Raw genomic sequence first — 25,405 nt, forward strand, 5'->3', positions numbered from 1 at the left:
AGGTTGAGAAAGCTCTCAATGAAGTGGGCAGAATTTTAAAATTTTATAAAAAAGAGACAGAAAATCATGGAAGTACTTAGTAGGATCTGCTGGGGAGAGAAACAATTAACATTTCAGGTTATTCACCTTTAATTATTTCAAATTAAATTTCATCACCCTGAAAATCTGCTTCTCAGTTTGTAGGTGTTGTCAGACCTGCTGAGCATTTCCAGATTTTTCTGTTTTTATTTCAGATTCCAGCATCCACAGTATTTTTATAAATAGAAGCTTTGAATTCAATAGCAAGAAAGTTGATGCATCTTTATTAAGCACTGATTTGGGAACTTCTCGAGTATTGTTTTTAATCCTAGGCTCCATGCTTCAGGAACGATGTGAAGGCTTTAAAGAGGGTACATGAGGATTTACCAGAATCATTGCGTTGATGAGTGTGATATAGACTGGAGAATTTGGGACTGTTAACCTTTAGAATGGGGAGGATTTGAGAGAGTAAAAAAAATCATGAAAAAAAACGATAGAGAGCATAGCAAAGAATTATTTCCATCAGCCACGAACCAGAGGACACTGAATTATGATGAATGGCAACCCAACCTAACAGCAGACTTGATGGACTGAAGGCCATTTTCTGTGCTGTAGCCTCTGTGACGCAAGGATGGTAATTTTTATGCAGTAAGTGGTTATGATCTCCTGTGAGTGTAGTGGAAACAGATCACTTTATGGATTTCAAAAGGCAATTAGACAATTATTTGAAAAAAAAATTAAGGCCGAGGGGAACATGTGGAGGAATAGTACAAGTTCAGTTCCTCTTGCAAAGCCTACAGGTACTCAGCAAGCTAAACTGCTAGCTGTTGTACAGTAACCCACTCTTCCTCCTCCTCTTCCTCAGTCCTTCCTTTGATTATTTCTTAATCCTTCAATGTCGTTGATTCAGTAAGGTCCCAGATATCCAGTTGCCCCCACTGTTACCAGTTCACACTTCCAAGGTTTATAATGAAAAAAACACCTTTAAACTAAAAGATTCAGGTACAAGTTTAACAGGGATGCCTAAGATGCCACTTTCCAGTAAATTCTGCACCCATTAAAAATTAAACTCCAGCTGACTGCACACACCTGACTTGCCAAGGTCAGGTCTCCCCACTTCCGCTTCTAGCATGATTAATCCTTGGGGAAAGAAGGTAATTAGAGAGACCTATAATAGAGCTAAGTTCATTAGATGGAGCACAGTGAGCAAGACGGTTTTTAATAGTTGTTAAACTTTTTCCTGACAGACATTTGATGATGAGCCATGTATTATTTGTCATGAAGATTTAACACCAGACACTATGTGTGTGCTTCAGTGCAAACATCAGTTTCATCAAACGGTAAGCAGAGCTGTCAATTCATCTCATTTTTCATCATTCATCGATTTTAATGAATGGTCTGCTTGGGTGGTAACAGTGAGGATAGAAGGAAGAATGGCCACTGAACCAAATCGTTTCTGCACACAGTGATACCAGGGATGAAAAGCTATTCCTGATCCATTAAAAATTAAATTGAATTTTCACGTTCACCAACAAGAGAGGACAGCTGAAATTTGCAATGAGTTTAAAAATAAAAGCCTGAATTTTGACTTTTATCCAGGAAGCACATTTGAGATCAGCCTTGAGATACAGGGAATATTAGCCAATTTCTGCAAAGCAAGGCCCCCACAATCAGCAGAGGCAAAAGACCAGATATTTAGTCATGTACGGGAGGATTTAAAGTACTGCAACAACCACACATTTTTGCATAATTCTCCCCTTGTTGATATTGTGTGGTATTCATAAAAATTTAATTGGACTTTTAGATTAGCACATGAATATGCAAGGAATAAAAGGATATGGACCAAGGGTAGGCAGAAGGGATTAGTTTAATTTGGTGTCATGTCTGGCACAACATCTTGGGCTGAAGGGCTGTTCATGTGCTGTACTGTTCTATGTAACTGTTACGTTATAATTTTACTCTTCATTGAAGGTAGAATGATGATTCAGATAGCTGTATTGAACATGGAACAGTAGAGGCCCTTCGGCTCACAATGTTGTGCTGACCTATTATCCTACTAAGATCAATCTACCCTACACTTTTTCTATCCTCCATGTACCTATCCAAGAGTCGCTTAAAAGTCTCCAATTGCTGAAAACAAAATGCACATTTTGTCGAAGCTTTTTGTCTTGCACTCAAAGCTTCAACAAAATGTCTTTTATTTTCAGTGATACTCAAGTTCTGTACTACCAGATAACTGTTTGGATAGTTCTGGAAAATGCAGGGGGATTGGATTAGAAAAAGGGTATTTGCTGCAATTCCTGCAGGTTTAAAATGTAGTAAAGTTGAAACTGCATTAAGCCTATTTCTTTGACCAAGCTTTTGGCTATCTGCTTATGTGGCTCAGCGGCAGACCTTGCTATAATGTTTCTATGAAGCACCTTGGGCTGTTTATCGTGTTAAAGTTGCAGTATAATTTCAAGCTATTGCTGTAGTGTGAAATCAGTAGAACAATGAATGTGGTGTTGTGTAAAACTGTTTTTGTGATTTGTTCTCCCACAGTGCATCAAGAAATGGCTAAGAGAGAACAGCACTTGTCCGACATGTCGTGTTCATGCTCTCCTGCCTGAAGATTTTCCTGAACTGTCTGGAATGATAAAAAATACACAAACCTATCCTTTTTAAGAATATTATCGAAGAGGGGATTGACACATAGTTGTCAGTTATTTTGATCATTACTTTCTGCAGCTTTTATTTTTCTTTCCATGAGGCTGTTTGCAATTTTAGGATAGCATGAAAAAGAATGGGAAGAACGTGCAGGGAAATGGTGGCAGGGACATGTGAAGAAGGAGCATGGACATGGTTGACAACATCTTACTGTGCTGGAGAGATTCAAGCCTTTTAACTTTATTAAAATGACATCCGGGTTCAGTAAACGAGGGGTCTTTCAAAATTTGTCAAGAGTAGAATCATTTATTGAGAACTCTGATGTTGCTTGGTGGATGTCAGTGTGATATCATACGAACGCTATGTAGTGATCTAGAAGGGGAACAACCCGTTCAGTTTTTCTCTCTCGATCCAATACCAGCCATCTTGCACTTCATTTCTAAAGCAATGCCCTGTTACAAATATAAGGAACAACCAGCTTGCAATTTTAATCTTTATACAATATAATCCCTTTTAAGTATATTTTTAAATTCATGGAAAACCAGCTGAATATTCTAAATATATCATAATTTGAGGCCTTCTGTAGCATCACGTGCCATATGATTTCTTCTTGCTGTCAGCAACAAGTGATTTTTTTTTATATTACCACTCATCATGTTAAAGACATTGTGTAGGTACACACTTATTACAGAAGCCATCATTCTGGGGAATATTAAGAATAAATATGTTTTTCCAACTCGATCGGCAGGAATCAATTCAACAATCTTCATTCTGTAGTAATCATAATTTATGGCCACAAAAGCACAGTATTTCCGGCCTTTTCTCTTCTCTTTTATTTTGCTTTGGATTGGGTTCGGCATTCTGATTTGTGTCGACCTCACCTAAAATCTCTTCACTATTTAATTAAAAATAAGAACAAAGTGCTGGATCTTGTGGGTCTTGTAGCATCTGTGAAGAGTGAAGGGGTCAACTGTTCATCTCAATAACATTGCTAACTACTTCCTATTCTGACAGAATGTGACAGGTTAATAATTTTAATATTAATTTTTATAAGAAAGATGAGTGGATGGAGTGGGTCTATGGAAGAAAACATTGCCCACACTTTGTTTCCACCCTATAATGTTGTATTGATCTTATTAACTAAGTTTAAAGAGGTGATGGTGTATTAAAAATTATATGTAAAACTAATGGTCTTGTTGCTTCATTGCATTAAAAGAGACAATGAACCATTAAGAAATGTGCCCTTTGCGTTGTTATTACTGTCTTATGTTAACCCATTTTGCTCCCTTGTACTAAATAAAAACCAAAAGAACGGTGGATGCTGTAAATCAGAGTCAGAAATTGCTGGAAAAGCTCAGCAGGTCTGGCGACATCTGTGGAGAGAAATCCGAGTTAACGTTTTGGGTTGAGTGACCCTTCCTCATAAATGATGGTAGCTAAAGAGAGAAGAGCAGTTGGACAGACAAAGGACTGGGTAACGATCTGGCTAGGAAGGTGAATAGCTATTAATAGGGGACTGTCAGTAATTAACAATGGGTTGTGTATAACAGCAGACTGTGATAACAAGGCCTGGTGTGTGGGGAATCGAAAGCAGAAGTTACTGGACGAGTTCAGCAGGTCTGGCAGCATCTCTGAAGAACCAATCAGAGTTAATGTTTCAGGTCCAGTAACCCTCAGAATGAGGAAGTATTATTTAGTATTTATTATTAATTTAGTATTTAACTCACTGGTACGTGGGGGTTGGGCTAAGGACATGGGAGAGCTCAAGACCTAAAGTTATTGAACTTTGAGACCAGAAAGCTGCTGGCTCCCCAAGTGGAAAATGAGGTTTTGTTCTTCCAGCTTGCACTGAGCTTCACTGGAGCACTGTAGCAAGCCTGAGGCAGAGATGCTGACCGGTGGACAGGGTGTTGTGTTGAAGTGGCAGGCAACTGGAAGCCCAGGGTCTTTTTTTGCAAACAGAACACAACTGTTCTGCAAAGCAGTCACCCAAACTAAGCTTTGTTTCCCCAATGTAGAGGAGACCACATTCTGAACAGTGAATAATAGAGTAGATTGAGAAGTGCAGGTGAAATATTGCTGGAAGGTATGTTTGGGCCCTTGGATACGGAGTAGGGATGAAGTAAATGGGCAGGTGTTACACCTTCTGCAGTTGCAAGGGAAGGTGTTGTGGTGGGGCGGGGGGGGGGGGGGGTTGTTGGGAGTGAAAGAAGAGTGACTGTGGTGTCCTGGAGAGAACGATCACTGCTGAAGGTGGACAAGGGAGGGGAGGAGAATCTGTGTCTGATGGTGGCATCTCATTGGAGGGGGCAGGAATGGCAGCTAATGATTCTCCAGATGTCAATGCTGGTGGAATGGTAGGTGAGGTTGAGCGGAACCCTATCACTTGTAGGAGGGAAGACAGACACAAGGACTGTTCTGGGGACCTGGATCTAAATCCCACCATGACAGATGATGGAAATTTGAATTCAGTTTGAAAACAACTCTGACCCTGAAAATGTTGTCAATTGCCCAGAAAAACTCATCTGGTCTCCAGTGTCTTTTCAGAGACGATAACTGCTATCTTTACCTCATCTGGTGTGCACGTGACTCCAGACCCACACTAATGTGATTGGCTCTAAATTGCCCTCAAGGTATTTAGGGATGGACAATAAATGCTGGCCTGGCCAGTGACACCCACATCTTATGATTGAATTTGCTGTAGGAAAAATGTGAAATTTGAAAAGGTACAGAAAAGATTTACAAGGATGTTGCCTGGGTTGGAGGGTTTAAGCAATGGGGAAACTGTTTTCCCTGGTGTGTCAGAGGATGAGGGGTGACTTTATAGTGATTTATAAAATCATGAATAGGGTGAATCATCAAGGTCTTTTTCCCAGGGTGGGGGAGTCCCAAACTACAGGGTATAGATTTAAGCAGAAAAGAGGATTTGAAAGGAAGCTAAGAGGCAACTCTTTCACGCAGAGGGTGATGCGTGTATGGAACAAGTTGCCAGAGGATATGATAGAAGGGAGTACAATTACAACATCTACAAGATATCTGGATGGATGTATGAATAGAAGATAATAAAATGTGAGGCTGGATGAACACAGCAGGCCCAGCAGCATCTCAGGAGCACAAAAGCTGATGTTTCGGGTCTAGACCCTTCATCTGATGAAGGGTCTAGGCCCAAAACGTCAGCTTTTGTGCTCCTGAGATGCTGCTGGGCCTGCTGTGTTCATCCAGCCTCACATTTTATTATCTTGGATTCTCCAGCATCTGCAGTTCCCATTATCTCGGATATATGAATAGGACAGGTTTAGAGGGATATGAGCCAAATGCTAGCAAACTAGATTAATGTAATTCATCTCGTCAGCATGAATGAGTTGGACCAAAGGGGCCTGTTTCCAAGTTGTACCACACTATGATTCTAAGTACAAGGGCAGAAAACACATGGGAACACCACCACCTTGCGAGTTCCACTCCAAACCTTAAATCACCCTGACTTGAAAATCAATCACCATTCCTTTGCAGGTACTGGGTCAAAATCCTGAAACTCCCTTCCTAACAACATTGCTACACTCCCAAGCACTGGAGTGATTCAAAAAGAAGCTAATGGCAGAAATGGGCAATAAATGCTGGCCCAGCCAACACCACCACAGCCCCTAAGCAAATACTTTTAAAAAATGCCTCGTAAGAAAACTGAACCATAAAGTAGTTGAAATCACTTGATAGCAATTCAGTAATGAGTTCTGGGTTTAGTTCCAGCAATAGTGAGTGGAAAACTCTTCAAATGTGACTTGTATGTTGCAGCTTACATAGTTCACTTTTCCTTTCAATGCTCCAACACACTGCGCTTTCACCACGTACATCTTTAAATGGATTTGTAATCTGCCTTATCCTTTACTCATAAATCTCATTCATGCATTCGCCTGACACCAGGGGCTCTGGAGGAGTAATCACCCAATATCACAGCACTTATGTCTGATCCACTTTAACGTCTTGATCTGGCAATCCCTGGAATTGAAGAAATACAAGCAAAGTCAACCAATCCTCACATTTTGCAACTATACCCCATTCTTGTCAAATATGTCCCTTCAACATATAAGTGCACAAACTGACAAGCAGTAAAACACTCTTCAGCCTAAGGTTTATCTAGCTCCTCACTGGTCAGTACTGGAGCTGTCATTGTCCAGACAGGAATTACAGAACTCATGGGTAAAAACTCATAACAGGCAGGAATATTTATGCACATAGGGATGATCAATAAAAAGTCTTTCACGATACATTAGCATTAAGTGATCTTGTTTGCATTACTGAGGTGAATAAGGACATCAATTCTTTCAGGCAAAAATATACAAAAATTTGAAACTCCCATTCGCAGAATAGTTACTTTGAACAAAGTAACACAAGAACGTAGTTTGCACTAAACCCATCATTCTAACATATCACTGACTGAATCATTTCTTTACATTTTCATTTACATTGCAACAGTGATACACTTCAAAATATTAAATGCTTTGGGATATAAGTGATTTGTATGGTTTGAAAACAACCAAAGTAGTTTTGTTATTTTAACAGCAGAGGATGAACTCGCATTAAAATTGCATGCTGCTCTATATCAAGGTCAAATAATGAAAATTTCTGACAAGCCACAGGTTTAGCCAGGGAAGTGAAAGTGGCAGTTCAATGGTCACTGATCCAACAATCTGGAGACCCAAGCTAATGCTCTAAGGCAAGGGTTCAAATCTCATCCTGGCAGCTGGTGAAATATAAATTCAACCAATTATTCTGGTATATAAAGCTTTCTTTCATTGATGGTAACTAAGACAACATTAATTTCACCAACCTCCTTTTGAGAAGAAAATTTGCCATCCTTACCTGGTCTGTCCTATCTGTGACTCAACCCACATCAATGCAATTGATTCTTAACTGCCTTCTAAAAAGGCCCAGCAAGTCAATTTTGTGCAAACCCATGATTCGTTAAGAGTGGCTAAGTGGTATTCATTAAATAACTAGTTCCAATCGGTACCACAGGCACAGTGGACCAAATCTGTGCTCCATCGTTCTACAACTGTGATGTAGAATCCAGATTTCAATTTCATCATTCCCTTTTCACAACTTGCTATCTTGAATTATCCTCTGTAACTTATTTTCTTTATGAAGCACTGAGAAGTGACTCTTATAATATTTGGTCTGCAGGAATAGCTTGTTCATTAGAATTTCAAATATTTAGCAACTGGCACTGGACTCCTTTAGAGAATGCACTCATAATACATTTGCCACTTGGTTAACTCTGATTATCCCCGTGCTTGGCTCTCATAAATGTCACAGAGATGGGCAGCAAAATACTAACATTAGAAATCTTCCATTTATTGTATCAGATGAAAATGTGAAAAATGCTGACATAAAAGCAAGATCTTTTAATCACAGAGGCAGCTACTAGAGTTCTCTGACTTTGAGTTAGCAGTGAATTTAACAATCTGTCAGATCTAAATGCACAGACATTTGGCTCATTAATTTCAGTCCAACATTTGAGGGGTCATGTCAACTTCCAATTTCCTCTCCTCAAGGATCAATTTCCTTGTAATCGCTTTCTCTTTTAAAAGCTTCAATTATTTGTCCATCCAAGGCCTTTTGACAAAATGCATTCGATGTTGTCACAACCTTTTGCATGAAGAACTTCCTGAAAATACTTCAGCCAAATTTACTCTATTACACTAAAAGTACTAACTGTGTCTTGTGATAAGTGGCAGAGTCCCTACTTCTGAGTAAAAAGCCCCAAGTCAAAGTCCCAACTGCGCCATAAGTATGGAATATCTGTGAGCAGGCTGTTAGAAAATATCTAAAAAGAAAAAAAACTACACATACTAGAATTTGAAAAGATTGTAAAAAGTGCTGCAGAAACTCACAGGTCAGCTAGCATTGGTGGAGAGAGAAACAGTGTTTATGTTACGAGGGTTCGCCAATTCTGATGAATTTTGGACTTGAAATGCTCAAGCTGTTTCTTTCACCACAGACACTGCCAGAACTACATTTCTCCATCAATTTCAGTCTATACTTGCTCCATTATTAGATTAGATTAGATTAGATTCCCTACACTGTGGAAACAGGCCCTTCAGCCCAACAAGTCCTCACTGCCCCTTGAAGCATCCCACCCAGACCTATCCCCCTATAACCCACACACCCCTGAACACTATGGGCAATTTACCACGGCCAATCCACTTGCACATCTTTGGACTGTGGGAGGAAACCGGAGCACCCGGAGGAAACCCACGCAGACAGGGGGGAGAATGTGCAAACTCCACACAGACAATTGCCTGAGGCGGGAATCAAACCCGAGTCCCTGGTGCTGTGAGGCTGCAGTGCTAACCACTGAGCCACTGTGCTGCCCCAAATATCCTTGTTTTAGATTTCCTCAACTGCAGAGAAATATGCCCATTTCCATTCCAGAGTTAAATTATTCCTAGCAACGTACTGGGCATATTTTGATGAAAACAGGAATCATTCTTTCAAGCCTCAAAATTGCCTAACATGGTTTGTCAAGTGGAACTAATGCTTGAATTAGGCAGCGATTTTCAGAAGGTGCTCATGAAACAACTCCACAGAAGGCAGTATCCGGTCACGAAGACACCTGTTATTTACACAAGCATTGTACTCGGCACTGGTTCAGCTTCCTCAGGGCCAGCTCTCAGTGAACAGAACCTCCAACTCTTTTTTAAATGATCTAAAGTTGTTTACAAGATCCATTGAGGTTTGTCTTTTCTCCCGAACTCCTGGGATGCAATTATAGGATAAAGTATAGCAGTGATTTGTTATTACTTCATGTAGGATAGTTGATTAGGAAACTTTCCAGTGTTATCCATCAAGTAGATAATCAACTTATTTGGCCACATTACATGCACATCTTCTGCAGACACAAACTTAGAGCTTCTGGCTCACAGATAGGGATTCTAATGATGCACCACAATCCTCCTTTCCAACACTCCTGTTTATCCTGGTCAGCCAAAGCACTCTGATCAGATCAGGTTTACAGCCCCAACCAGGAAACTCATATTCCATGAGTCCACCTGACTGACCTTGTTACAATCACTGCAGTTCGGAGCCTGAGTGAGATCCATTAAGAACACATGCCATTTAATTAAATTGGCGAATAACTGAGGATAAAGAAGAATCTATAGCTGACCAACTTACTTTTATGTAAAACATACTAGGTACAACATACTTATTGTGAGAGTCACAACTAATCATGATTCATAGGTCATTAACACTCTAACCATTATTTACAGAAATTAAACCTACTTCAGGACTTTCCTGGTTCTCAGGGCCCTGTGGACAAACTGCAGAAAATCATTTTCTGTGTTACATAGAACAGTACAGCACAATACTGGCCCTTCGGCTCACGATGTTGTGCTGAGCTTTTACCCTAAACCTAAGGTCTATCTAACCTCCACCGCTACTTTATACTATCATCCATATGCCTATCTAATAGCCACTTAAATGCCCCTGATGAGGCCGACTCCACTAGCCTCTCTGGCAATATGTTCCATGCCCTACCACTGAGTAAAGAACCTACCTCTGGCATCTCCCCTATATCTACCTGCACTCACCTTAAAACTACGCCCCCTCATAATAGCTACATCCACCCTAGGAAAAAGTCTCTGGCTGTCCACTCTATCTATACCTCTGATCATTTTGTACACCTCTATCAAGTCACGTCTCATCCTTCATCGTTCTAAAGAGAAAAGCCCTAGCTGTCTCAACCTTTCCTCGTAAGACCTTCCCTCCATTCCAAGCAACATCCTGGTAAATCTCCTGGTAAAAATTTACAGTACAGAATCTCATTTAACTCAGTTGGGCCACACCAATGTTTATGCTGCATACTGGCTTCTTCCCACTCAATTTTATGTCAACCCATCAACATGTCCTTCTATCCCTTTCTCCTTCCATCACATATCTGGTACCTTCTAAATGCATTGAAGTTATTCACCACAACTATGCAATGGTCCATCTTCTCCTAGCTTTTGGGAAAAAAGTTCCTCCTGATTCTTTATTGGATCTTTTAACAACCATCTTCCATCTAAGGCCCTGGCTTTTAGCATAATCTCCTTGTTACCTTACGAACCTTTCCATAACTTCAAATAAAACCACCTCAGTTTTCTAGAGAAGGGAACACTGGCAGTTGTGCCCGCTTAGTATTGCCTTTATCATTTCTTTTTTGCATTTTCTCCAGTGCTTCAATACATCCTTTTATTTTTAATCATTCAGGAGATGGGCTTCATGGGCTGAACCAACATTTATTGTCCATCCCTAATTGCCCTCAAGTGGCAAACTACTGAATCGCTGCAGTCCATGCCATATAAGAAAACCTATAGTACTGTTAGGGACTGAGTTCTGGAATTGTGATCTAGCCTCTGTGAAGGAATTCCAAGTTTGGATGGTATGACGTGGGATGAACATTTAGAACATAGAACATAGAACATAACAGCACAGTACAGGCCCTTCGGCCCTCGATGTTGTGCCGACCTGTCATACCATACCGATCTCAAGCCCATCTAACCTACAGTATTCCATGTACGTCCATATGCTTATACAATGACGATTTAAATGTACCTAAAGTTGGCGAATCTACTACCGTTGCAGGCAAAGCATTCCATTCCCTTACTACTCTGAGTAAAGAAACTAGCTCTGACATCTGTCCTATATCTTTCACCCCTCAATTTCAAGCTATGCCCCCTTGTGCTCGCCGTCACCATTCTAGGAAAAAGGTTCTCCCTATCCAACCCTCTGATTATTTTATGTTTCAATTAGGTCACCTCTCAACCTTCTTCTCTCTAATGAAAACAGCCTCAAGTCCCTCAGCCTTTCCTTGTAAGACCTTCCCTCCATACCAGGCAACATCCTAGTAAATCTCCTCTGCACCCTTTCCAAAGCTTCCACATCCTTCTTATAACGCGGTGACCAGAACTGTACGCAATATTCCAAGTGCGGCTGCACCAGAATTTTGTACAGCTGTAGCATAACCTCTTGGCTCCGGAACTCGATCCCTCTATTAACAAAAGCTAAAACACTGTATGCCTTCTTAACAGCCCTGTCAACCTGGGTGGCAACTTTCAAGGATCTGTGTACATGGACACCGAGATCTCTCTGCTCATCTACACTACTAAGAATCTTACCATTAGCCCTGTACTTTGCCTTCCGGTTACTCCAAAGTGCATCACCTCACACTTGTCTGCATTAAACTCCATTTGCCACCTCTCAGGCCAGCTCTGCAGCTTACCTATGTCTCTCTGCAACCTACAGCATCCTTCGTCACTATCCACAACTCCACCGACCTTAGTGTTGTCTGCAAATTTACTAACCCATCCTTCTATGCCCTCATCCAGGACAGCTTTGATGATTCAGAGACAACAAGGTGTAGAGCTGGATGAACACAGCAGGACAAGCAGCATCAGAGGAGCAGGAAAGCAGACACTTCAGGTCCAGGCCCCTCTTCAAAAATTTCCTTCACTTTCCAGCCTTGTGATTTCTGCCCATAAGGCAAGTGACACTTAGTGGAACTTGCAGAACCATGGAATTGTTTCCTGGTCAACATGCATGGTGGCCTTGGCACCTCTGATAGTCCCTAGACCTTCCTGAAAAACTTCTGGGTATCTAATTGGGACTTTGCTCAGGTAGCAGTTTACTAATCAATAAATGTTGAGCCAATCTATAAGAAACTTTCTCAACCAATTTTGCCCCACCAAGCTTGGGCCTGAGCCAGAACCAAAGTAGTGCCCTTAATACGGGTTCTCAACCTGATCGAGATATTGCTCAAACTTAAGGGTTGGTGTCCAGAGTGAAATTTGTTAAAGACTGGTTCTGTAATCATTGAGACAGCCTCACCAGTATTGACCTCCATTAGAATTTCTTGCTAAGAAATTTAACTTTTCCAAGCCAGACATAGAACATAGAACATTACAGCACAGTACAGGCCCTTTGGCCCTTGATGTTGTGCCGACCTGTCATACCGATCTGAAGTCCATCTAACCTACACTATTCCATGTACGCCCATATGCTTATCCATAGTTGGACTTTGACAGTGTACACTCTCCTGGATACCGGCCTATGAATTCTTTTACTCAGTTTAAGTCTAATGGGACTCTTGCTGTCTCGAGTCCACATAGTAGCAGCAACTACAATGGCTTCTCAGCCCAGATCCTGAAGAAAATTTTAACTGTTTGGCCAAGGTTTGACTTCGTTCTGGGGTTTTGCTGCAGGTTGACTTACAATCTCTCTGTTCAGGATATGTCCTACTCAAGGCTTTGCAATTGCCTTTACTCAAGTGATGTTCCCTAAGCTCAAGTGGACTGGCGAGTGCGTCCACTTCCATTGGAATACCCTGTAACTCATCAGCACCACTTCCTGCACTTTCCCGTGATGAAATTAGTTGTAGTACCTGCTTGAAGTCCAGCCGAGCTTCAGCCAATAGGCACTTTGGCATGGTTACATCATTAATCCCACTTTCATCATCACTAAAATAACTCCACAGAGGCCAGTGTTCAATCACCAAGTCCCCCTTTACTTACATGTGGATTGTCCTTGACACTGATCCAGGTCCCTCAGAGTGAAAAGGATGTCTGACACCCCTGTTCATATCTGTCAACCAAAGTTCTCTATTTGGACCAGATTAACAGCTCCAATCAGGCAACTCTTATTCTATGAGGTCCACCTGGTTGATCACCGCAGGTACTTTCTAGATGGTATGAAGTTAAATACAGCGGATGTCTAAAGAGACTTGGGGGTTCAGGGTGCACAGACCTTTAAAATGTCACAAACTGGTGCAGAAACTATTCAATGAAGCTAAGGGAATGGTGGCCTTTATATCTAGGGGACTGGAGTGTCAGGGTGCAGAGGTTATGCAGCAGCTGTACAAAACCCAGGGTGGTGTACTGCGGGTGGACCTGGGCACTACACCTTAGGAAGGATAGATTGGCCTTGGAGGGATTACAACGTAGGTTTACAACAATGATACCTGGACTTTAGGGGTTAAGCTATGAGAGATTATACAAATTAGGCCTGTTTTCTCTAGAATTTAAAAGGTGAAGGGGTGATCTGATCAAAGTCTTCAAGATATTAACAGGAAAAAAACAGGATTTGCTCATTTGAATTCTTCAATCCCTTTAGTCTTCTCGATTCGCTATTTAATTTTCTAAGGTTAGTGGATATTCCATTCTATTAAAGGGAATGACATCCCAGTAGCAGAGACATTAAGCACATTGTCCAGGAGATATGCGTGGAAAGTTCATTACACAGAGGGTGGTGGGTGCCTGGAACGTTGCCAGCGGAGGTGGTAGATGCAGACACGTTGGCGTCTTTTAAGATATATTTGGACAGGGAGCAAATGGACACAGACTGTATTTGCAGGTGATATTCTTAAGTATTTGTTTTCCTTGTTCTTCTAGGTGGCAGAGATTGTGGGTTTAGAAAGTGCTGTCAATGGAGCCTTGCTGCATACAATAATCCATGCAATCACAGCAATGTTATATACAAATTACCACACCTTCCATTTTTCAAGTTATTTCTCTTCAAATTAACCTCAGTTCTTTATTTGTACTTTCAACGATTAGCAAACCTGTATTCCTCATTACTTCTGCATCTGTAATCTATTCAGAGTTTTCTACGTACAAGTTACTTCCTTATTCCTCTTATTAAAATGTATCACTTCATATTTATCTATGTTCAAATTAATGTCAACTTCACATCCACAGCAAGCTGACTAACTTCTTCCATGTTTGTCAGTGCTCCCCAGTATCAACTCTATCCCAAACTTGGTGTAAACCACAGATTTTTATATTTCACATTGAATTCTAGAATCAAAATTATTTACATAATTGGTGAACAACTGTAGTCCTGACACCACAGAATACCATTTGTGGTCTAAGTAACTACTTTCATCACCTTCTGTTTCATAGCCAACTTACTACCCATTTTGCTGCTCAGCCTCTAGTTCTGACATCAGGTGCCCACTAATGCATACCCAATAGGAAACTCTCTCAGTCATCTATGTTGCATGGCACTATTCAATATTACTAGTGAAATCTATCAACATACCTTGGACTATTATTTTAACATAGGCATCCTCAAGTCATCACCCTGACAAAATTGCTTCACTCTTTACTATTTGAAACTCTACAACAAATGCATTTTCATACAGGTGTTTGAATTTTGCATTCAATATGCACACAGCATACTGCCCTGAAACACAAATACTGTACATAGGAAACACAACACAATGTGCAAATGTTTATTTAAGAAAAGACAAATCTCAATTTCTCAAAAGGTGCATGCCAATCAAACACTGGCTAGGTTTTATAGGAAATGGGTTTTTCAAAACGGAATGCGAACTCATTTTCATCAGATCAAAGTCATTCTTCTTTAATAGTGAATGCCACATCATCGACAGTCAATCACTCCATCCCTCCGAAATTCAAAACCGGTAGATTTTAAGCGGGAAATTTTCAGTGATCAGATGGTCATCCTGGAGAATCACCACAATGTTCACTTCAAATTCTGAAAGAAAAGATGCAATTGGAACAAACACATCAACTACACTCCACACAATGACCCTTCCAAATGAAACAATTAACTCAGACATCATAAAGCTATGAGATTTGGAGCTTAAATTGAGATTTATAAATGAGAGATAAGCATGTTTTGGAAATAAAGAAAAAGAGAACAACATTGGGATAGACAATAAAAGCTGGCCTAGCCAGTGACACCCTCATCCCAGAATTTATTAAAAACTGGCTATGCTAAATTGCCCATAATATCTACGGTAGAAATTGCAGGGGTGGGTCTGGGTGGGACGCTCTTTGGAGGGTCAGTGTGGATTCAGTGGGCGAAATGGCCGGCTTCCACACTGCAGGGATTCTATAAAAAATTGGTAATTCATGTTTGTAAACAGTAGATAACCATGTTTTGAGTACAAATTTTACCTTTTCTTCTGAAAAGGAAAGAAGTATTCCGGTCTGGTCTCACTCTAAAAGTAATTCTTTAACAGCACATTCATACAGTATTAACATATTGAAAGAATACAAGGCACTTCTCAGGGGTATTATAAAACAAAGCACGATACTGAGCTACAAAATTAATTGTCATAAAACAAAAGCTTGGCCAAAATGGTAGGTTTTAAGGAGTATCTTAAAAGGAAGCAAATAGAGGGGCAGAGATTTAGGAAGAAAATTCCTGAACTTGAGCAAAGGAAACTGTAATCACAGCCAACAACGGTGGAGCGACTGAAATTGCAGATGCACCTGAGCCCTGAATCAGAGGAGTGCAGATATTTCTGAGGCTCGTAGGGCTGGTGAAATTACAGAGATAGATTTATTCAAGGCCATGAAGCGACTTGAAAGCCCAGATGTAAATTTTAACATCAATGCATCACTCAACCAGGAGCCAATGCAGGTTAGCAAACACCAATTTGAGATAAGCCACTAGTACATTGAGATAGTCAAGTGTAGAGGTAACAAAGTCACTGATGAGAGTTTCAGCAGCAAATGAGTTGAAGCAGGAACAAACTCAGGCCATGCCACAGAGTTGAGGATAGGCAGCCTTTGTGATGGCACAGATAGGACATTCAACTCAGGATCAAATGCAACAGCAAAGTTGCAAACAGACATCAGTTGCCAAATCAGTAGCAGTAAAAAAATGAACAATTAAACAATAAGCAAGCCCCTCTCAGATACAGTAACCTACATTCTGGGAAACAGAATAGACTAGTTTGCTCACAAGCCTCTTACAAAGATAAATGATCTAATTTGGGATACCTTGCAATTTTTAATAGGTTACATGTTCCATATATTACAAAAGATAGTTCCATGAGCAATTAGGACTGACACCTTCACCACGTAGAGAATGTGGAATGAAAAGTATGCAATTTGCTACTTCAAACCTATACATTTAAGTGCAATAGGATGGAGTGGGTGAGCAAACATACATGTCGGGCTGAAAAATGCATATAGTGCATTCCACAGGGATGGAAGCAAAGGAGTGGGCATAGTGTGTCCATACCTTCCAAAGTGTAACCAACAAAATGGCAGCATTTTTGATTAAAATAAAAGCCAAAACAACTGTGGATGCTGTAATCGCGTGTTATTTATTGAATTCTTTACTGTTAGCTACTCTACACACAGCCTAAAGATCAGTTAAATTTAACCTGCGAAAGCAAGCAGGAGCCATTGAATGGCGCACTCTGGTTCAAATTCATATTGAACAGCTAGGTAGTGTTATGCATACTGCAGTTACCCTTTGGTGAATAACTGCAGCAACTGTACTTGAACAGGAACTTCTGTAGCAGATCAAAGGGAAACACAGCTTTTTGAATCTAGCTAGTCCAGTCAATTCCCATATTTTATCTGTTCAATGTAGTTCAGGCAACAATTTAATACATCTTCCAAAACTACTGTACAATGATTACAGATAGTTGCATGGGCTGATTCACAGAATCCCTACAGTGTGGAAATAGGCCATTCACCCCAATGAGTTCATACTGACCCTCTTAAAAGCATCTCATCCAAACCCTTACCCTGTCTCTGTAACCCTGCATTCCCGATGGCTAACAAACAACCCCACAACAAAATGTGAGGCTGGATGAACACAGCAGGCCAAGCAGCATCTCAGGAGCACAAAAGCTGACGTTTCAGGCCTAGACCCTTCAGAGAGGGGGGTGGGGTGAGGGTTCTGGAATAAATAGGGAGAGAGGGGGAGGCGGACCGAAGATGGAGAGAAAAGAAGATGGGTGGAGTGAGTGTAGGTGGGGAGGTAGGGAGGGGATAGGTCAGTCCAGGGAAGACGGACAGGTCAAGGAGGTGGGATGAGGTTAGTAGGTAGATGGGGGTGCGAGGAAGGGATGGGTGAGAGGAAGAACAGGTTAGGGAGGCGGAGACAGGTTGGACTGGTTTTGGGATGCAGTGGGTGGAGTGGAGGGGCTGGGCTGGTTGTGTGGTGCAGTGGGGGGAGGGGCGAACTGGGCTGGTTTAGGGATGCAGTTGGGGAAGGGGAGATTTTGAAACTGGTGAAGTCCACATTGATACCATTGGGCTGCAGGATTCCCAGGCGGAATATGAGTTGCTGTTCCTGCAACCTTCGGGTGGCATCATTGTGGCACTGCAGGAGGCCCATGATGGACATGTCATCTAAAGAATGGGAGGGGGAGTGGAAATGGTTCTAAAGAATGGGAGGGGGAGTGGAAATGGTTCCCCCACTGCACCACACAACCAGCCCAGCCCCTCCACTCCACCCACTGCATCCCAAAACCAGTCCAACCTGTCTCCGCCTCCCTAACCTGTTCTTCCTCTCACCCATCCCTTCCTCCCACCCCAAGCCGCACCCCCATCTACCTACTAACCTCATCCCACCTCCTTGACCTGTCCGTCTTCCCTGGACTGACCTATCCCCTCCCTACCTCCCCACCTACACTCTCTCCACCTATCTTCTTTTCTCTCCATCTTCGGTCCGCCTCCCCCTCTCTCCCTATTTATTCCAGAACCCTCACCCCATCCCCCTCTCTGATGAAGGGTCTAGGCCCGAAACGTCACCTTTGTGCTCCTGAGACGCTGCTTGGCCTGCTGTGTTCATCCAGCCTCACATTTTGTTGTCTTGGATTCTCCAGTATCTGCAGTTCCCATTATCTGTGATACACTTAACCCCACATCCCTGATCACTATGGGTAAATTAGCATGGCCTATCCACCCAGCCTGCACATCTTTGGACTGTGGGAGGAAACCAGAGCGCCCAGAGGAAACCTTTGCAGACACGGGGAGAACGTGCAAACTCTACACAGACAGTCACCCAAGGGTGGAATTGAGCTCCTACTACCGTGAGGCAGCAGTATTAACCAGAGTTACCGCGCCGCCCCTAATGTAATGTTAGCAGCTGTGCTGAACTGCATTGCTGAGATTTGTCTAGTGCACACTCAAGGCAACAATGATGACCTCAGTCAAGGCAAGACGGCGCTGAAGAACGACAACATGGTTCCAGTGGAGGTGGTGCAGCTCCAGGGCACCACTGAGCCTGGGTACCTGAAGGTAGAGGTAACAGCGTTCCGGCTGTGGCAGTGCATGGAGTCTCAGAAACACCTGGATGTTTGCAGACTAAGGGATGGGCTTTGTGGCTTCGTTTATCTGGCAGAGGCAGGGAGTCATCTAGATGTTTTCTTTTCTTTTGGATATTCTTCTTATTTCTGCTTCTGTTTTTTTAATCCTGTCTTTTAAACATAACAATGGCACTAGAGAATGGCAACATTGTACATTTTTCCTGTAATCATGTACTTGAGTACATATGACAATAAAATCTGAATCTAATCCAAATCTGATTGGTACCAAAGACCTAGCGTAACAGATATTGTCCATGCTGTCATTATTCCTCGTCATTCTTAAACAAAACACAATTCACAACTCTTTCTGATCAGCTGTGTCACTTTTTTCACAAAACCACATGGGAAATCACTTACCAACTTTGAAATTGGTTGTTTCCAGTGTGGGGCAAGTAAAAAGTCGAGGAAACACCATGTAGATAGGGATGGATAGGCTTCGACAGATGTTGCCATCAGCTATTTGGATGTTTTGAATTTCAGTGGCATCTCTTGCATAACCTTCTGCACAACCTATTATAAGGGTCAAGGAAATGGATGGTTTAAAAAGACTTGTATTTGTACAAAATCATGATCTTAGAACACTCCAAAGCAATTTGCAGCCATTGAAATACTTTTGAAGTGCAATCACTGTTGGAACATAGGAAAGGCAACAAAATGTGCAATTGGCAAATTCTCACAAACAACAATGTCATCATAATCAGAAATCTAATTTGTTCAGTGAAGTTCACTGAACAAACATTAGCCAGGACACAGAGGAACTTCCCTAGTTTTCATTTACAATACTACAATGGGATCTTTTGGATCCACCTGAAGAGTAAGATAGGGCTCATCAAAATTATGAACAAAAACAGAAGCAGCTGGAAAAGCTCAGCAAGACTGGCGGCAGTGAAGAAAAAAAAATCAGAATTAATGTTTCCAGTTTGGTGACCGTTTCTCAGAGCTGATGGTAGCTATGAAAATGTCAGTTTAAAGGCAGAAGATAGGGTGGTGGGGTGGGGTGGGAGGGAGGGAGAGGAGATAAGCAATAAATGATAAAGTGGGGATAAAGGCAAGAGAGAGCTGGACACAGGAGTTGATAGCCATCTGGCTAGGAGGGTGAATAGATGTTAATGGAGACTGCAAGAGGCTAACAAGAGATAGCGTGCAATAACAGACTGTGTGATAACAAGGCCTAGTGTATGCGGTAGGGGGCTAGGACATAGGAGAGTTAAGGGCCTAAAATGATTGAACTCAATTGAGTTGATGGCTGCAGGGTCCCCAAGTGGAAAATGAGATGCTGATCTTCCAGCTTGCGCTGAACTTTGCTGGAGCACTGCAGCAAGCCTGACACAGATGTTAGCCAGGGAACAGGATGGTGTGTTAAAGTGACAGGCAAGTGGAAGCTCAGGGTCATTTCTGCAGGCAGAACATAGATGTTCTGCGAAGGGGACACCCAGTATACATTTCATTTCCCAAATATACAGGAACCCACATTTTGAGCAGTGAATGCAGTAGACTACATTGTGCGACATGCAAGTAAAGGGCTGCTTCACCTAGAAGGTATGGTTGGAGCCTTGGATACCAGGGAGGGAGGTGGTACATGGGCAGGTGTTACACCTTTGCCGTTTGCAGGGGCATGTGCTGTGAGGCTATGGAGGGGTGTTTGGAGTGAAGTAAGAGTGGACCAGCATCCCAGAGGTAGCTGTTCTGTGGAAGGATGACAAATAAGGCGAGGTGAACATGTATTAGGTGGTGGCAGACGATGTTCTGGATGTGGATGCTGGTGGGATAGAAAGGCAAGGGGAACCCTATCGCTGTTGGGGGAGGGAAGAGAAGGGGTGAGGGCGGAAGTGCGGTAGATGGGTTGGAACCTGTTGACAGCTGTCAACAACTGGGGCATCTTCGGTTGAGGAAGAAGGTGGACATTTCGGAGGCTCCCTTGACAATGTTGGCCCCTTCGGAACATGTGTCGGAGATGGAGGAACTGAGAGAATCGAATGGAGTCTTTACAGGAAACAGGGTGCGAGGTGTACTGCAGGTAGCTGTGGTAGTCGGTGGCCTTATAGTGGATATTAGTGGCCACTTATTTCCATAGACATGGAAACAGATGTTGAGGAAGGGAGGGAGGAGTCAGAGATAGACCAGGTGAAAGGGAGGGCAGATTGGAAATCGCAAGTGAAAAAAATGAACCTTTCCAATTCTGGATGAGAGAGAGAAACAGCACCAATGATATCATCGGCATATCAGAGGAGGATTTGTGGGTGAGAACTGGGATAGGACTGGAAGAAGGAATGTCCCATACAAAGGGCATCTTGACAAATACAAGAATAGGATGGGAATACAGGCACACAGTCCCTGGAGAGGTAAGGGAGTTTTAGTTGTGACGGGCAGCATGTCAGTGCAGGCTTGGAAGGCCAAAGGGCCTGTTCCTGTGCTGTAATTTTCTTTGTTCTACCTAATGAAGAAACAGACATAACTGGGGACCATTTCGGTACCCGTGGCCACCCATCTGACCTGAAGAAAATGAGAGGAGTTAAAGTGAAGTTGTTGAGGGTGACGATGAGCTTGGCCGAACAGAGGAGGGTGGTGGTGGGTGGAGACAGGCCAGGCCTTTGCTCCAAGAAGAAGCAGAGAGCCCTGAGAGCATTCTTCTTGGGTATGGACGTTTAAAGGGATTGTACATCCATGTTAAAGTAGCGGCGGCTGGTGCCTGCAAACTGGCATAAAGTGGTAGAGGAAACCTGGGCAGGGATTGAACCAAGGGAGAAAAGACTGAGTCAATGGGTCTGTCTGGGCAGTCCTGCTTGTGGATTTTTGGAAGGAGGTAGAAGTGAGCTGTGGGGCGCTCGGGGAACTATCAGCTTGGAGGCAGTGGCAATGGTGGGGTGGGGGGAAATCACCAGACTAAATGAGGTCAGTTACCATAGTTGCTAAAATGATCTGGGAGGGAGGTCATGGTTCATGGGAAGATAGGAGGAAATATCCGAGAGGTGCTGCTCAGCCTCTGCAACGTAGAGGCCAGACTACAACAGGACTGCCCTTAAAGCAAGCTTAATAACAAAGTCAGGGTTGGATATAAGAGCATAGCGTGCTGTCAGTTTGGACGGAGATAGGTTGGATTGGGTGAGGGAAGGGCAGAGAAACTGAGGCGATCAATGTCATCTTGGCAGATCAAGTGTAGATAAACCACCAGAGAGTGGTCCATAGAACTTAGAACATAGAACAATACAGCGCAGAACAGGCCCTTCGGCCCTCAATGTTGTGCCGACCTGTGAACTAACCTAAACCCCTGCCCCTACACTATCCCATCATCGTCCATCTGCTTATCCAAGGACTGTTTAAATGCCCCTAATGTGGCTGAGTTCACTACATTGACAGGCAGGGTATTCCACGCCCTTACCACTCTGAGTAAAGAAACTGCCTCTGACATCTGTCTTAAATCCATCACCCCTCAATTTGTAGCTATGCCCCCTTGTACAAGCTGACATCATCTTCGGAAAAAGACTCTCACTGTCCACCCTATCTAATCCTCTGATCATCTTTTATGTCTCTATTAAATCCTCTCTTAGCCTTCTCTCCAATGAGAACAGACCCAAGTCCCTCAGCCTTTCTTCATAAGGCCTGCGCTCCAGACCAGGCAACATCCTGGTAAATCTCCTCTGTACATTTTCCAATGCTTCCACATCCTTCCTGTAATGGGGCGACCAGAACTGCACGCAATATTCCAAGTGAGGCCGCACTAACATTTTGTACAGTTGCAGCGTGACATCACGGCTCCGGAACTCAATCCCTCTACCAATAAAACCTAACACACCGTAAGCCTTCTTAACAGTACTATCAACCCGGGTGGAACTTTCAGGGATCTATGTACATGGACACCAAGATCCCTCTGCACATCCACACTACCAAGAATCTTTCCATTGACCCAGTATTCTGCTTTCCTATTATTTTTGCCAAAGTGAATCACCTCACATTTAAGATAATAAAATGTGAGGCTGGATGAACACAGCAGGCCCAGCAGCATCTCAGGAGCACAAGAGCTGACGTTTCGGGTTCATCCAGCCTCACATTTTATTATCTTAGATTCTCCAGCATCTGCAGTTCCCATTATCACCTCACATTTATCTGCAGTGAACTCCATTTGCCACCTTTTGGCCCAATTCTGCAGTTTATCCAAGTCTCCCTGCAACCTGCAACATTCTTCCACACTGTTCACCACTCCACTAACTTTAGTGTCATCTGCAAACTTACTAATCAACACCTATGCCTGTGTCCAAGTCATTTATAAAAATGACAAAGCAGTGGTCCCAAAACAGATCCTTGAGGCACACCACTAGTAACCGGACTCCAGGCTGAATATTGTCAATCAACCACCATTCGTTGCCTTCTTACAGAAAGCCAGTTTCTTATCCAAACTGCTAAATCTCCCTCAATCCCATGCCTCTGCATTTTCTCCAATAGCCTACCATGTGGAACCTTATCAAAGGCTTTACTGAAGTCCATGTACACCACGTCAACTGCCCTACACTCATCCACATGCTTGGCCACCTTCTCAAAAAACTCAATGTAGTTTGTGAGACACGACCTGCCCTTGACGAATCCATGTTGACTATCTCCAATCAAATTGTTGCTTGCTTGATGATTATAAATCCTATCTCTTATGATCCTTTCCAAAACTTTTCCTACAACAGATATAAGGCTCACAGATCTATAATTAACTGGTCATCTCTACTGCCCTTCTTCAACAAGGGCACAACATTTGCAATCCTAGAGTCCTCTGGCACTAAACCTGCACACAATGAGTACTCAGATCAAGGCCAAAGGCTCCGCTACCTCCTCCCTAGCTTCCCAGCGAATCCTCGGAAAAATGCCATCCAGCCCAGGGGATTTATCTACCTTCACACTTTCTAGAATTGATAACACCTCCTTACTAACCTCAATCCTTTCAATTCTACAAGCCCATAACTCAGTCTTCTCTTCTACAATAGTCTCCTTTTCCTGTGTGAAAACAGATGAGAAATATTAGTTTAGGACCTCTCCAATCTCCACAGGGTCCACACACAACTTCCCACTTCTGTCTTTGACTGGCCCTATTCCTACCCTAGTCATCCTCTTATTCCTCACATACCTTTCGAAAGCTTTAGGGTTCTCCTTTATTCTACCTGCTAATGTCTGCTCATGTCCCCTCCTTGCTCTTAACTTACTCTTTAAATCCTTCCTAGCTAATCTGTAATTCTCCATCACCTCATCTGAACCATCTCGTCTCATCGTCACTTAAGCCTCCCTCTTCCACTTAACAAGAGATACAATTTCTTTAGTAAACCACGGTTCCCTTACCTTATCACTTCCTCCCTGCCTGACAGGGACATACCTATCAAGGACACACAATATCTGTTCCTTAAACCAGCTCCACATTTCGATTGTCCACATCCCCTGCATTTTGCTATCCCATTCTATGCCTCCTAAGTCTTGCCTAATCGCATTATAATTGCCCTTTCCCCATCTATCACTCTTGCCCTGTGGCATGTTCCTGTACCTTTCCATCACTAAACTAATCGTAACTGAATTATGGTCACTCTTTCCAAAGTGATCACCTACCACTAAATCAAACACCTGTCCTGGTTCTTAACTGAGTACCAGATCCAGTGTGGCCTCCCCTCTTGTTGGCCCTTTGACATACTGAGTCAGGAAACCCTCCTGCACACATTGGACAAAAACTGATCCATCCGATGTACTAGAGTTATAGCAATTCCAGTCAATGTTAGGGAAGTTAAAGTCTCCCATAATGATCACCCTGTTCCTTTCACTCCTGCCCAGAATCGTTTTGCGAGTCCTCTCTTCCACATCCCTGGAACTTTGTGGAGGCCTATAAAACACTCCCAGCAGTGGGACCTCTCCTCTCCTGTTTCTGACCTAAGCCCATACCAGCTCAGTAGACGAGTCCTCGTCAAAAGTTCTTTCAGCCACCGTTATACTGTCCCTGACTAACAAAGCCACACCTCCCCCTCTTTTACCACCTTCCCTGATCTAAATGAAAGATCTAAACCCTGGAACCTGCAACATCCATTCCTGACCCTGCTCTATCCATGTCTCCAAAACGGCCACAACATCAAAGTCCCGGGGAGCTAACAATCATAATTCTATTAGTTTCAAAATGGTTATGGAAAAGAATAAGCCTTCCATAAAAGTTAAAGTTTTTAACTGGAACAAGGCAAATTTTAATTGTCTGGGACAAGAACTTTCAAAGGTTCGCGGGTAAAAGGATATCTGACAAGTGGGAGGCGTTCAAGAGTGTGATGATATAAGTTCAGAGCATTTTGTTCCTGGTAAAATGAAGGCTACGGCTGGTAAGAATAAAGAAAAATTGATGAATAAAGATATTGAGGTCCTCATCAAGAATAAAAAAAATCTGATTTTGGATATAGGCAACTTGGTTCAATTGAATCTCAATCAATATAGAGAGTGCAGGGGCATTCTTAAAAGAAATCAGGAAGGCAAAGAAGGGATTTGAGATAGCATTGGCAGACAAGGTTAAGGATAATCGAAAGAGATTCTATATTATTGAGGTGGGGTTATAATATAATATTATAAAATACGTTTAGGAGCAAGAGGGTAACGAGAGAGGGGTGTCGGGTCTCTTAAAGATCATGG

At 42.5% G+C, this 25,405-nt stretch overlaps 2 protein-coding genes across 3 annotated transcripts in view; one reads left to right on the plus strand and one right to left on the minus strand.

Moving 5' to 3' along the window:
* Positions 1–3,866, plus strand: part of ttc3 (tetratricopeptide repeat domain 3) — a gene marked incomplete at its 5' end in the record, with an annotated part of 109,045 nt that extends 105,179 nt beyond the window's left edge. Inside the window, 2 exons of the mRNA XM_048540578.2 lie at positions 1,266–1,358; positions 2,560–3,866. Coding sequence (XP_048396535.2) covers positions 1,266–1,358; positions 2,560–2,682 — 216 coding nt within the window. The remainder of the gene's footprint in view (positions 1–1,265; positions 1,359–2,559) is intronic.
* An 11,046-nt stretch (positions 3,867–14,912) lies between these two features.
* The window catches only part of vps26c (VPS26 endosomal protein sorting factor C), a 62,580-nt gene continuing 52,087 nt past the window's right edge, over positions 14,913–25,405 (minus strand). For both annotated transcript variants that reach the window (XM_059650153.1, XM_059650151.1), the window contains 2 exons: positions 19,133–19,285; positions 14,913–15,192 (listed from right to left, as the gene is read on the minus strand). In XM_059650153.1, the coding sequence (XP_059506136.1) occupies positions 15,110–15,192; positions 19,133–19,285 (236 nt within the window). In that variant the 3' untranslated portion in view covers positions 14,913–15,109. The remainder of the gene's footprint in view (positions 15,193–19,132; positions 19,286–25,405) is intronic.

The sequence above is a fragment of the Stegostoma tigrinum genome, chromosome 12 (genome assembly GCF_030684315.1).
Source record: "Stegostoma tigrinum isolate sSteTig4 chromosome 12, sSteTig4.hap1, whole genome shotgun sequence".
In the NCBI taxonomy this organism is placed as follows: domain Eukaryota; kingdom Metazoa; phylum Chordata; class Chondrichthyes; order Orectolobiformes; family Stegostomatidae; genus Stegostoma; species Stegostoma tigrinum.